The sequence below is a fragment of the Pteropus vampyrus genome, unplaced genomic scaffold (genome assembly GCF_000151845.1).
Source record: "Pteropus vampyrus isolate Shadow unplaced genomic scaffold, Pvam_2.0 Scaffold7, whole genome shotgun sequence".
NCBI classification, from domain to species: domain Eukaryota; kingdom Metazoa; phylum Chordata; class Mammalia; order Chiroptera; family Pteropodidae; genus Pteropus; species Pteropus vampyrus.
Window position 1 is genome coordinate 1,283,212 of NW_011888788.1, and position 13,987 is coordinate 1,297,198.

The 13,987-nt window shown below is 36.1% G+C and overlaps 1 protein-coding gene across 1 annotated transcript in view; it reads left to right on the plus strand.

Annotated features, from left to right (window-relative positions):
- Positions 1-13,987, plus strand: part of ATRN (attractin) — a 147,745-nt gene that overhangs the window by 26,406 nt on the left and 107,352 nt on the right. The window contains exons 2-3 of the mRNA XM_023536675.1: positions 10,602-10,685; positions 13,731-13,844. Coding sequence (XP_023392443.1) covers positions 10,602-10,685; positions 13,731-13,844 — 198 coding nt within the window. The remainder of the gene's footprint in view (positions 1-10,601; positions 10,686-13,730; positions 13,845-13,987) is intronic.

Below are 13,987 nucleotides of genomic sequence, written 5' to 3' on the forward strand. Positions count from 1 at the left end.
CCCCAAAATGAAATACTTAAGTATAGGTCTAACAAAATATGTACAAGATATATAGTAGGAAAACTTCAGAACTGGTGAACCAACTCAACCAAATGGAAAGATATTCCCTATTCATAGATAGGAAAACTCAGAATTGTCAAGGTATCGGTTTTTCCCAACTTGATCTATAGATTAAACATAATCCTAATCAAAACCCCAACAAAGTTGTTTTGTGAATATTGACATACTGATTCTAAAGATTAAAAGGAGAGACAGAACACCCAGAATAGCCAACACAGTATTGAAGCGAAGAACAAATTTGGAGGACTGACATTACCTGACTTCAAGACTTAACCATAAAGCTGCGGTAATCAAGGAAGTGTGATATTGGCGAAAGAATAAACAAATAGGCCAGTGGAACAAAACAACCCAGAAACTAAAGGCAAAGCAAAAGTCTTGAGAGCAGCTAGAGAGAAATGATGTATTACCTAAAGGGCAGGGGTCCCCAATCCCTGGGCCACGGACTGGTAGTGGTCCGTGGCCTGTTAGGAACTGGGCTGCATCACAGGAGGTGGGCGAGCGAGCAAACCTTCATCTGTATTTGCAGCCGCTCCCCAGTGCTAGCATCACAGCTTCAGCTCTTCCTAGATCATCAGGCATTAGATTCTCATAGGAGCATCGGTCCCAGGTGCCACAAAGGTTGGTGACCACTGCTATAGGGAACCCTAATTCAAATAACAGTCGTCTCATCTGAAACCATGGGGGCCAAGTGCTGAAATAAAAGAATTAGCAATTGTGAATTTTATGTCTAGCAAAACTGTACCTTAGGAATTAAAGGGAAATTAAAACATTCTCAGATGATGGAAAACGAAAAGAATTTGTTGCTAGCAGACCTACCCTTCTTCAAGAAAGGCTATAGGAAGTTCTTTAAGCAGAAATGATAAAGGAATAAAGGAATGCATCTTGGAGCACCACAAAAGAAGGAATAATGAAGAGAGCAGAAATATGGGTACATACAATAATAGACACTCTTTTTCCTCTTGGGTTTTAGCAGTCAGATATGATTTATTGCATAAAATCTAACACTAAATATGATGCTTTTTAAACTAGTGAAGATAAAGGACCTAAATGGAAGTTAGGTTTCCATACTGCACTCAAAGTAGTAAAATGCCATTACCAGTAGATTGTTTTCTCACATATGTGTACTCCAGTACCTAGAGTAACCACTAAGAAAACTATACATAAGATAAAAACAATAAATAAATCAAGATGGAATCTTAAAAAATGTTCAAGTGACCCCCACAGGAAGGCAAAAAAAGAGAGAAACAAAAGCATGTGAACCAGAGAAACATATAAAACAAATAATAGAGTTGCATACTTAAACCTTAACATATCAATAATTCCACTATAAGCAGCTTATAGGAAAGTCACGTTAGATTCAACAAAGTAGGTAGGTAGAAAGTAAAAGAATGGAAAAATTGCCAAGCAAACATTAATTTTAAAAAGGGCATGAATAGTTATATTAATATTAGACTTTAATGCAAAGAAAATTACGAGTGACGAAGACATCACTAAAGATAAAATGACAGATTAAATATTGCTAGAGGGTTAAGTATGAGTAGTGTACCAGGAAGGTGTGGTTGAGGAGGGATGTGGTTATAAAGGGGCAATATGAGGAATCCTTGTAGTGTTGGAACTGTTTGGTATCTTGACTGTGGTGGTAGATACGTGAACCTGCACAGGTGACAAAATTGTATAGAACACACACACACGCACACACACACACACACACACACAGTATAAGTAAAATTGGAAATCTGAATAAGATTGATTTATCAATGTCAGTATTTTGGCTGTTATATTGTAATTTTCAAAAAATATTACCATTTGGGGAAACTGGTCAGAGTGTACAAGGAATCTGTTATTTCTTACAATTGCATGTGAATCTTTTATATCAGCTAAAATTTAAATGATTAAATAAGGCTCAAGGATACTAGGAAGACATGATTAATAAATACAATGTAGGATTCTGGTTGGATCTTGAAACAAAAAAGATGTTAATGGAGACACACACAGGGGAGTCGGCAATTAAAATGATTAGAAACAAGCTTTGAAATAAATAATATCTTTAAGAATTTAAATGACAAGATCAATAATTTCAGCAGAGAATTAGAAAATGTAAGAGAATGGAAATTGAAAACACAATAACTGATTTTAAGAACCTTACACATAGATGAAGAGAGAATCAGTGAACTGTAAGGTAAGTTGGAAAAAAATACCTGGACAGAAGCACAGAGAGGAAACGAAAAATACTCCATCACTTATGCACTGTCTCCCCCAGCCCCACACACTCAGTTTTTTTTTCCTTGAACCATTTGGGAGTAAGCTCTCTCTATATAATGGTCCTTGACCTGTTCAACTAAAATACTTAAGTATGTATTTTCTAAGAATAGTGATAGTTTTAAGAGACTTAAGGTACAGTTTTTACCTTCAGTAAATTTAACATTGATACAGGTATATCTGTGCTTTTTGAAAGTTCCCATTATGCCCTTTCCCTTTTATGAAAGACCTACATTTGTAGTTGTTTTTGCTAACAAAGAAATCCAAAACCCAAAAAAGTATTTTCACTTGCATGAAAAAAGATGGAAAGTGAAAATAGTGTTCAGCCTTTGTTTTTCAGCAAGCTGTTACAGAGGATTAACAAAGACTAGAGTTAAAAAAGACTAATAAAATTGATAAGGTGATAGAGAGATTGATAACGAGAAAAAACAAATTACTGATAATAATGACAAATGACATCACTATAAATCCTGCAGATATTGGAAAAATAATAGGAGGATGTTATTAACAAGTTTGTTCCAATAAATTTGAGAAATTGAAATGACTTGTGAAACTCTAGTAAAACCACTAAAACACTAAAAACACTAAAAAGAAAACTCCAGGCCAAGATGACTGCACCAGTGAATTCTTCCAGAGTTTTATAGGAGAAATAGCGCCGATCTTACACAGACTCTTCTAGAGCAGAGGAAAAAGAGGTGAAATCCCTTTTTTGTTTTTATACATCCAACATAATTTTGTTACCAAAATCTGACAAAGAAGGAAAACAGCAGACCAGAAAGATATGAAAAGAATCAGGACCAAAAAAAAAATCATGACCAAGTTGGGTTTGTTTGAGAACATCAAGATCGATTTAATATTTGAAAATCAATATCATTTACAACATTAACTGAATAAAGGAGAAAAAAACCAATGATTGTTTCACTAGGTGCACAGTTTAAAAAATATATTTTTAATATTATAGAGATTTTTAACTAGTTGTAATAAGAAAATAGTAAAGTGATAACTATTGGAAAGAAAAAAATGAAGTAGTCATTTTTTACAGAGCATATATGCTTGTAGTCATAGTTTTGGCCTAGGATAATCAGGAGAATGGTGTTATTGCTGAAAACATAACAGATGAAAATTTCATTGTTAGTAATATAAGTAGGCGGTATTTAAAGCTTTGAGACAGTATAAGATCACCTACCTAGTGAATTTAGGGAAGCAGATTGAGATTGGAGCCCTGGGGCATTCCTTTTGTTAGAGATTGAGAGAAACTGGTGGATTTAAAGGACTAGGAAGAAGCTACCTGTGGATCCAGAATGGTGGAGGATTTTGGAAACAAGTGAAGAAAGTGTTTAAGGAAGAAGGAGTCGTCAGCTATTTCAAATACTGTGGGAAAGCGATTGAAGAAGGGATCTGAGAATTCACCCTTGTATATCTTAACAGAAGGATTTCAGGAAGGGTGAGGGTTAAAGCCCAACTGGAATGGGTTAAGAAATTAGGAGGTGACTGTACACCTGAAACTAATATAAAATAATACTGAATGTCAGTTGTAATTGAAAATAAAAAAAACACGACGAAAGAAATTAGGAGCTGAGAGTATTATCAGTGAGAGTAGATAATACTTAAAATTTTTGATGTCTGAGAAAAGAAGCAGTAACCTGAGAGGAACATGAGATGGAGATTATTTTTTAAGAAGAGAATTCAACAACTCATCTTATGCTGACCCAGTAGAGAGAAAAAGTGTAGAGTGGGGAGTTAAAATTAAGTTTGTTCTGGTGATGCCCTTGATTGAGTAGAGTTGAGAATTCTGGACCCAGGTAGAGGGTGTGATCTTAGATAGACTTAGACAGTTTATCTATTGTTACTAGAGGGAAGGCAAAGTACCTGCATTTAGTAATGGGAAGAAAATATATTTCTCTCCTGGTTTATTTCTTCTTTCCACAGCTATTCACTTAGAGTCCCATGGAATGTAGTAGATCTTCCTGACTTCCACAGGAATTGGTTTGGTTTGCTGAATGGTTGGGCAGACTCTTAACCTGTGCTTGAGGCTGGGGCATAGCGGGAGAGGGTGGATAGTACTGGGAGACCTGAGAGCAGAGAAGATTCATACTTTGGTGATCAAAGTGTGAGATGATACAACCACTTAGAATACAACTTGGCAGTTTTTTAAAATTTAGGTGCATATTTATACCTAGATCTAATGATTCCACTTTTATGTATTTATCCAAGAAAAATGGCCACACACGTTCACACAAAGGCTTGTACAGAAGTGTGCTTAGGAGCTTCATTCATAAGAGCCTATAACTACATAATCCAAATGTCCATCAACAAGAGAATGGATAAACAAGTTATTCATACGGTAGACTACTACTCAGGAATAGGAAGGAGCAAACCATTGAAAAGTATCTCTGTGTGATTACGTTTAATCAAGTTCACTTAACCTGGTCTATAATGATAGAAATAAGATTAGTGCTTAGAGAGATTACCTGCAAAGGCATGTGAGGGAACTTTTGAGGGTGACAACTGCTTTGGGGAGTTAAACATGTTTGTACAAAAGTTATCAAATTGTACACTTGAAGTGGTTGGGTTTTTTTATTTTTTACACCTACAGCACCTGGTCTTCCTCGGTGGTCTCCTATCCAAGTACTAACCAGGCCCGACCCTGCTTAGCTTCTGAGATAAGACAAAATTGGGCACATTTGTGGTGGCATGGCCGTAGACTTGGTTGCTTTTTATTGTATATAAATTACTCCTCATTATTGCTGATTTAAAAATTTAGTATAATGACTGCTATACTGAATCAAATCAGTATAGCAGTCATTATACTAAATGTGAATAGATTCTGTTGTGCCAGTAAAATGGTCAGACTAGGTTAAGAAACAAAACCTAACCATGTCCTGTTTAGAAGATACAAACTTGGGACAACTTGCTAAAGAAATATGAATAATAAAGAGTTGGATAAGTAAGGTCCAGGAAAACTACAAAAGAATCAGTAATTCTAATTTGAGCATCAAACTAGTATATGGATTATTATCATAATAAAAGGGATAATTTATGAATATCTAATAGTTATAAGCTTATATGGCTAAATAGCTAAATACATAAAGTAAATATAATGTTAGAAATGTCATTAATGGAGCAGTCATAGTATGGGATTTCAGTATACATTTCTCATAAGGAAAATCTTAACAAATGAGAAAAGTTGAGATTTTAGAGGTCACATTATCTGGTAATAATACAAGTAAATTTGAAAGAAATAGTTATAAGATGATGTCTTTGAAACCTGCCTCTTATGGAGGATTCCTCTATTTTTCTTGTATTCATTTTCACTTCAGAATTACCCTCAACATATTCTCAGATTGGGAAATTGGTCATAGCAAGGAGTTAATTCTTTGTATTTCTGGTGTTATATTGTTGAAATGTCTTTATGTTTCAATTTGATGCCTTTGTGTGACTACTGGTGAAGTGGTCACAGGCAGTACCAGTGTCCATACCTATATCATTAATTATACTATAAAACAGGTCCCCAACCCCTGAGTCCCCAGTACTGGGCCATGGCCTGTTAGGAATCAGGCCGCACAGCAGGAGGTGATCGGCAGGCAAACGAGGGAAGCTTCATTTGTATTTGCAGCCTCGTCTGTATTTGCAGCCACTTCCCAGTGCCAGCATCACAGTCTCAGCTCCACCTCAGATCATCAGCTATTAGATTCTCATAGGAACACTGGTCCCTGGTGCCCAAAAGGTTGGGGACTGCTGCTGTAAAACTTGATCTGAAACTTGAGGTTGATATTTCTGGCTTTCTACTTTCAAACCTCTCTAAATTTTCAGTAACCACTTGTTGACCATTCACTAGGATATAGGGAATTTCAAATTAAAAACTGGTAAAATTAAAAAGAAACAAGAACACCTAATACAGAGGGGATGTGGACAATAGTCTATTTTCATATATTTCAGATACAAATGTAAATTGTTACAGCCTTTTGGAAGATAACTTGGCATCCTGGTTAACGATTAACATTCATAGTTCTTTTGGCCCAGTAATCCTCCTCCTAAGATTCTATTCTTGGAAATAAAAGCACAAGTAAGGCTAATGTATGGTGATATTTATTGCAGCAGTGCACATAATGCCAACCAACTGAAAATAAAATGAATGTTAGAAGGAGAAAATCAGAAAATAAAAATACCTCCATAGGTTGGAATATTATGCTACATGAAAAAGAATGAATTAGACTAACCGCTGTTGGAGAGAGTCCCACAGTTTTGTTGAGTAAGAAAAGGAAGATGCGGAAAAGTTTGTATAGTAATTAATTTGTGTAACCAAAAAATGTTTTAAGAGAACCATGCATATATCATGAGTTCATGAGTATGAAGGAAAATAGTTAAGATGCTTGCTAGTGGTTATGTTTATCTTGTGGGAGGAGGTTGGAGTACTTGGGAGATAAGTAGAAAAAGAATTTTCCTTTAGTTGACACACACACACACAAAAAAAAGCCTGTCTGTGATTATATTTATTCATTAGCTATAAAATTGTATACATGTGTATGTTTAAAGATAGTAAATAAAAGTAAAAAAAAAAGATACTTAAAATAAAAATGACCTATTTCTTTTCTAAAATGATGTTATTTTACAAATACTTGAGCATGTCCATGTGAAGCCCATAGAAACTTTGAGGAGCAAAACAAGCGTCATAAGCTTTTTGAGCCAGGAGAGCCTAAAAAAATCAAGGAAGAGCATACACGCACACATACACACATAGTAACCAGTGGGAAATTTACCCATAAAACGTGTGGTCTCTGTGGTTGGTTGCTGTTGATCTTCAGAGACCTTTGCCTTCCTTTAGTTTGTCATCCTTGGTGTTGGATTTGTGTTCAGTTTGTAGCATGATGGCTACAGTACTTCGAGTTGTAAAATCCAACCATAGCAAAGTCCAGAGGGAGAAGGATGGTCTCTCTGGAGTTTGTTGTAGGTTGGGTTTCTTGGAAGCATTTGCTGAAATGGAATTTGGGGTACAAGTTGATTATAACATCTGGAGTAGGAATGGGCTGGAAGCAGAACCGAGCAAAGGAAGAAGTGGAGCTTCAGTGCAGACCTGACCAAGGGGAGCTCTGGAGCAAGGATTGCCAGTCATAGTTGTTTTATGCTGGATTGAAATGCCCCAGCCTTTGTTACCTCTTTGATATGGGCTGCCCTGGGAAGGTGGCTCCTGAAGGAACTGACAGCTTGTGGCTGTCTGATGACTACACTCCCTGCTGGAGCAGATATCAGATCCTTTCTTGATAGGGAGATCTAGGTGGTGCATCTCTCTGTCTACCACACTGTCTTTAAGAATGAAAATATTTCCTAAAAGCCTTCCATCAGACTTCCTCTCACATCTATGTATTAGACTATGTGCTATGACAGAGACTAATAATGACCCTTCATAGCCTTTCTCCACTGCTCTAGTCAAGAAAGTCCTGGTTCTCAGTGGGTACATGGTCATTTGGGATAATGGCTACATTTCTCAGCCCCTACATTTGGATATGTTTAACTTTTGCCTAACGGGTGCATTGAATTTTCATGTTTGACTTGGAGGGGATGTGCCTTTCATTTTCTTTTCTTCCTCCCTGCTGAGTAGAATGTGAGGATGATAGAGTTTGAGCTGCCATCTTGAGTATGAAGTGCAGGCCATATGTTGAAGATGGCAGAGCAACATGATAGAAGAACATTTGGTGCTTGATGATTATGGAAATCAATACCTATGTGCTCTGGATTGCTTACCTTTGGACTTTATATCTCAAGCCATTATTACTTAGGTTTTTCTGTCAGTTGCATTGGAACCTAATTTTAACTAATACACATTTCTAATCATTTATTGGAAAGGGGCATAGGAAATCACGATTGGCTCAGACTAGCATTTTTGGGATGGAATAGATGTTGAGGACTAAGACACGGAGATATTTGTATCAATTAAGTATAGCAGAGGGACAGAAGGGAAAAGAAATCAAGAGCTTTTCAGGGCATGATAATTGTGATGGACCATGAAATCCTAACTAGGTAAGTGGGGAAAAATGTGTGAGTGGTGGGGGATGAACGTAAAGAAGTGTTATTTCAGTGGATTAGAGGTCCCTATGTGGCTGATGACTCACTAAAAAGGAGCCACTAGGCTAAATGAACTGGAGAGATAGAGATGGTAGTCGGAAATATAGGGTGCCTAAAATGAAGATTGTGGTGGTAGTGCTATTACTGGTAATAGCAAGGCCTAGAGGAGTGGATGACTAAAGTGTGGTGGAGGGAAAGATTGTTAATGGTGAAATTAAGAAATGGAGAGCCTGGGTTTGGATGGAACATCTTGGATGTTGATTTAGTTGCATGGAAGGCAGTGAACTAGATGGTAATGTCTTCAGTGGGTAAGAAGTAACTGGGATCTCAGTAGTTATCTTAAAAAGTAAGAGGCTGATCCAGAGGAGAACATCTGTTTCAGAGAGGCTGACATTGCTGATAATGGAAGAGGAAGGAAAAATGATCTGGAAATAGCAGTGAGGAAAGAAATAGCATTCTTCTTAAACAATAAAAATTTCTATATAATAAAACATACTAGACACAAAGTATAAAGAAAAAAGTAAACTGAGAAAATATATTTATTGTACATTTAACATACAAATGGGTGCTCTTTAACATAAAAAGAACTCCTAAACATTACTTTGTAAAGGACAACTTGGCTACAAAGTGAGCAAAGAACATGGAATCTTTTTTTAAAGAAATATTTAATTAAGTTTATTGAGGTAACATCGGTTAATACAATTATGTAATTTTTAGGTGTACATTATCATTTGACATCTGTATATTCTACTGTGTGTTTACCAAAGTCCAGTTTCCTTCAGCTACCATATGTTTGATCCCCTTTACCCGCTTCACCCTCCCCTTAAACTCTATATTTGACCACTTTTACCTCATCTATCTCCCCGCTCCTCCCCCACCCTACTAGTAACCACTAGTCTATAGTCCTCTGGTAACCACTAGCCTATAGTCCATGTCCATGAGTCTCTGTTTGTCCTGCTCATTTGTTGCTTTTAGGTTTATATCCCACATAAAAGTGATACGTGAGTTTCAACTTTTTATGTCTGGCTTATTTTGCTTACAGCATGATTATCTCGAGGTCCATCCATGTTGTTGCAAGTGGCAGTATTTCTTCTCTTCTTATGGCTGAATAATATTCGATTGTATATATGTACCACAGCTTCTTTAGCCAGTCATCTATCATAGGACACTTTGGTTGCTTTCATGTCCTGGACACTGTGAATAATGCTGCTATGAACATCGGTGTGCAAATATCTTTTCGGATATGGGTTTTCAAGTCTCTGTGGTAAATACCCAGTAGAAGGATTGCTGAATCACATGGTAGATCAGTTCTTGGTTTTTTGAGGAACCTTCATAACTGTTTTCCATAGTGGTGGTACCAATTTGCAGTCCCACCAGCAGTGTATGCAGGTTCCTTTTTCTCTGCATCCTTTTATTATTTGTCCTGTTGATTACAGCTATTTTAACAGGTGTGAGATGATATCTCATTGTGGTTTTGATTTGCATTTCCCTAATAGCTAGCGACGTTGAGCATCTTTTCATATATTTGTTGGCCATTTGTAAGAACATGTAATCTTAATTCACAAAGGAAGAAATGCAAATGAATAAAACATATGAGAAGTTAGTCAAACATTAGGGTTAGTACCAGTCAAAACATTAATGAAATACTAGAAATGCTGTTCTATTGGCAAGACCTAAAAATATTGCTAAACTTCAGACTTGGCATGAGTGTGGGAAGATAGATGCTGATGTGCATTGCTCACGGAGTGCCGTAGATTTGCCACTTTTGAAGCCGCAGATAAATGGCTCTGATGGGTCTGTTGTGTGTTGGGGTTTAATGTGCTTGCACATCACAGTTATGTTATAACAGCATAACTGTTATTGTATTAAAAACTTGTAACTGTTACTGTGTGATCTCATTTTTAAAAAAGCAACTCATATTAAGAAATTCTTTGGCCATTTTTATGGTACAAAGTATGATTTCCCCATCTCAGAAGGATTTAGGTTTTTTTTTTTGTTCACTCCTGTTGGTTTTAGTATATTTGTATCTTCTTAAGTGTATATATTTGTTTTATCTATATTTGTATAATCTGAACATAACTAACCAGTTCCTTTTTTCTGGTTAAATAGTATGCCTTAATGTATTCACTGTACTTAACTTGGATTGTATTGAAAATTAAGAAAGATAATAATATAGATATTTTGATGGATTTAAGTTTTATTATTTTTTTAAATTACAGATTAACTGGATCTTCTGGGTTTGTAACAGATGGACCTGGAAATTATAAATATAAAACGAAGTGCACATGGCTCATTGAAGGACAGTAAGTAGTAATGGCTAATTTAATTTTTTTTCAGCATAGACCTCAGTGTGGCATTACTCTTTTCCTACAAGTAAAATTAATAGTCTGAGCATAAAGTACTTAAAATATTTTTACTTGATAACTTTTTATTTTGTAAGTGAATTTGATTTTCTTATTTTTCTAAATTGTCATTGTTACTTAAAAAAGTTTCATGTTGGTTTAATGCTGCAAATGAATGTACACATCAGAAATGTGTATATTTTCAGTTGTAGTAAACTGTTGAGTATTTTAAATGGTTTATTTAAAGCATTAGAAAATTATAATTGTGTCATTTTTCTAAGTACCTATTTTTACTGTGGGCAGGAAAGTCAGAAAAACTATTATTGCCCAAACAACTACTTCTCTGGGCCCCCTTTGCTCCTCAGCTGGTGCCTTCTTTTCTTCCCTTCATAGAAAACCTTTAAAGCAGTGTTTCTCAAGCTTTTTGTTCTCAGGATCTCTTTACACTCTTGAATTTTTAGAATTCCAAATAAGTTTTGTTTATGTGAGTTATGTGTGTGTTTACCATATTAAAATTTAAAACTAAGAAATATTTAATTCCATTTAAACGCAAGAATAATAAATCCACTGTGTATTAGCACAAATGACATATTTTTATGAAAAAGAAACTCTGTATTTAAAAAAAGTTAGTGAAAAGAATGGCATTGCTTTACATTGTAAATCTCTTCTCTGGCTTAATAGAAGACAACTGGATTATAATATTTTCTTCAGCATTCACTTTGTTACAATATGTTATTGTGGGTGAAGTATGAAGAAAATCAGGCTTCACTTGAATTTGTAGTAGTAAAAGGGAGGAGATTTTAATAGACCTTTTAAATAATTGTGGATTTTCTTCTTTGATACTATACCAAAACTTGACAAGTGGTAATTTCTTAAAAATAAATTGCAGTGCGGAATCTGGAACAATGTGAATGAACTTTTGGAACTTGTTAAATTAACATACATTGGTTTTCTTATACTTTGAATGGATCTTTAACCTATGCATGGTTTTATAACATGATATATATGGGTCACTTGGAAAATATTGGTTCACTGAATTATGCAGATCTCCCAAATATTGATAGATTCCTTTATATAGTATTTAAAAATCACATTAGTTAATATCACCATCATTCTCATCAGAAGTTTTAATTATTGGGAAGTTGTATCTGGGGGACAGATATAAATTTCCCAAAACTCTAGTTATCGCTTGAAAGCTTAGTAACTACCAACATGGTGATAAAGGCACATGATAGCTTAGTTTTATTGTGACTACAGTTTTCACCTCTTGGACCCCTCCAAAAGGGTCTGAGGGCCCCTGGCATTCTATGGACCACACTTTGGGAACTGCTGCTCTTAGTCTGCCCTTGCCCTTTCTACCAGTTTACTTCTGTCTGATGTCCTTCTCTATTGTTGCTCTGAATGTGTTTTCAGTGGTTGCTCCTCCTCAGCCTAAGCAGAGAACTTTAATCTCTCCTTTCTCTTATTCTCACGTTTAGCCTGTCAGTAAGTTCTGTCAGTTTTCCCTCTAGAATATCTCCCAAATCCATCTACATTGTCCTTTTCATATTCATCCCTACAATTATTGTTAAGAACCACCATCCTCACTTTCCTGGGCCCCTGTAATGGCCTTGAAATTGGCCTCCAGATTTTTGCTTTTGCCTCTTGCCTACTACTTCTTATCTCATGTGGTTCCCTCTGTTTGCTGTGTTTCAGACATGTTGATTTTCTTCATATTGCTCTGACACATCAACTTCTTTCTCCCTAAAACTTCGAGACCATGCCATTCCCTCTGCCTGAAGCGTTGTCACCAAGCTTCTCACATGGCTTATCCCTCATCATTCTAATCTCCAAAGCTTTCTGGGGCATTCCCCTACACCTGTTGTACACCATATCACATTCCTTTAATTTCTTCACAGTACTCATCTCCGAGTTAACTTGTTTATGTATTTAGTTGTTTGCTTAGAGATGTTAGACAAATAAGTGTGAAGTAGAGGAAAAGTCTAGGCCGGAGACATATAATTAGGTATCACCAGGAAATAAATGGTGTTGCTCTTACTAGGAGCTTTTTAAGTGGAGTATTTGGGCTGAAGCCAGGTATAGAGTGAAGGGGTTAGCGGGATAGGAGGAAATGGAGAAAACAAAGTCTTCTGTACATTTCACTCTATTAAGAGGAGAAAGGGATAGGGTGGGTAATAGCTGGAAGGAGAGAGTGCTGGGATTTGAAGCTTTTTATGTTTTGTTGTATTTTTGTAAAATATGTGATACTTAAGGAGATTTAAATGTGGGTGTAGAAGTTCTAGATGAGAGAGAGATGTTAAATATTTGAGAGGTGGAAGGAGGAGTAGGTAGGTGTTATCTATTTTGGAAAATGGTACTTTGAAGGATTTTTGTCTGGATGCCGAACATAAACAGGGAGGTGGGACTGAATGGTTATAAATAGTAATTGAGTTGTTGAGCAATTGCAGAGAGGGGAAGAGAGAGTTTGTAGTAGGACTGCTGGCAGAATTAAAGTACCACTTGAAGTTGGTGAGCAGTAACTGATACTGGAACCAGCCTACCCAATGGTGTGACTTTCTCTGGCATGGCTTAGTTTTCTTTGGATTCAGTCTAAGCCAGAGCAGATAACTGGTTTCATCTAGACCAGGGCTTTTGCCGGGTAGTTCCATGAAAAGGCAGAGGGGCAGGCCAGTTTAAAGAATTGGCAGGTGTGTTGTTAAATGATCTAGTGTGGAATCTTAAGTTGAATAAGGAAGTACTGAAATGTAAGGTTAATGGGTTGGTTCAGAGACTGTTAAAGAATGGCTGCTGTAAGGCCCAAAGAGGCATAGACCATGTCTATTTTGTTTACTATTGCATATTCGGTGGTCTCTTGCATGTAATAAGTACTAAGTAAATCTTTGACAAATGAATACTGTTTGCTAAAATTCTTATCCCTGTAAAATCTTTAAAAATCTATATATTTTTTCAAATGTTCGATAGTTATAATGGTTATTATAAAATACTTTTTTTATTGTTTTTTTTCAGGCCAAATAGAGTAATGAGACTTCGTTTCAATCATTTTGCTACAGAGTGTAGTTGGGACCATTTGTATGTTTATGATGGGGACTCAATTTATGCACCACTTGTTGCTGCCTTTAGGTAAGCTCAGTCATATAAGTATTAGGTAATCGTTATGTGATTTCTGAATTCAGATGAATCTCCTAGATTGCATTCTTACTGAACTCACCTTTATTGTCACTTAAGACATTTATTTCATGGGAGCTGTACTAGTTTTGGAGTCT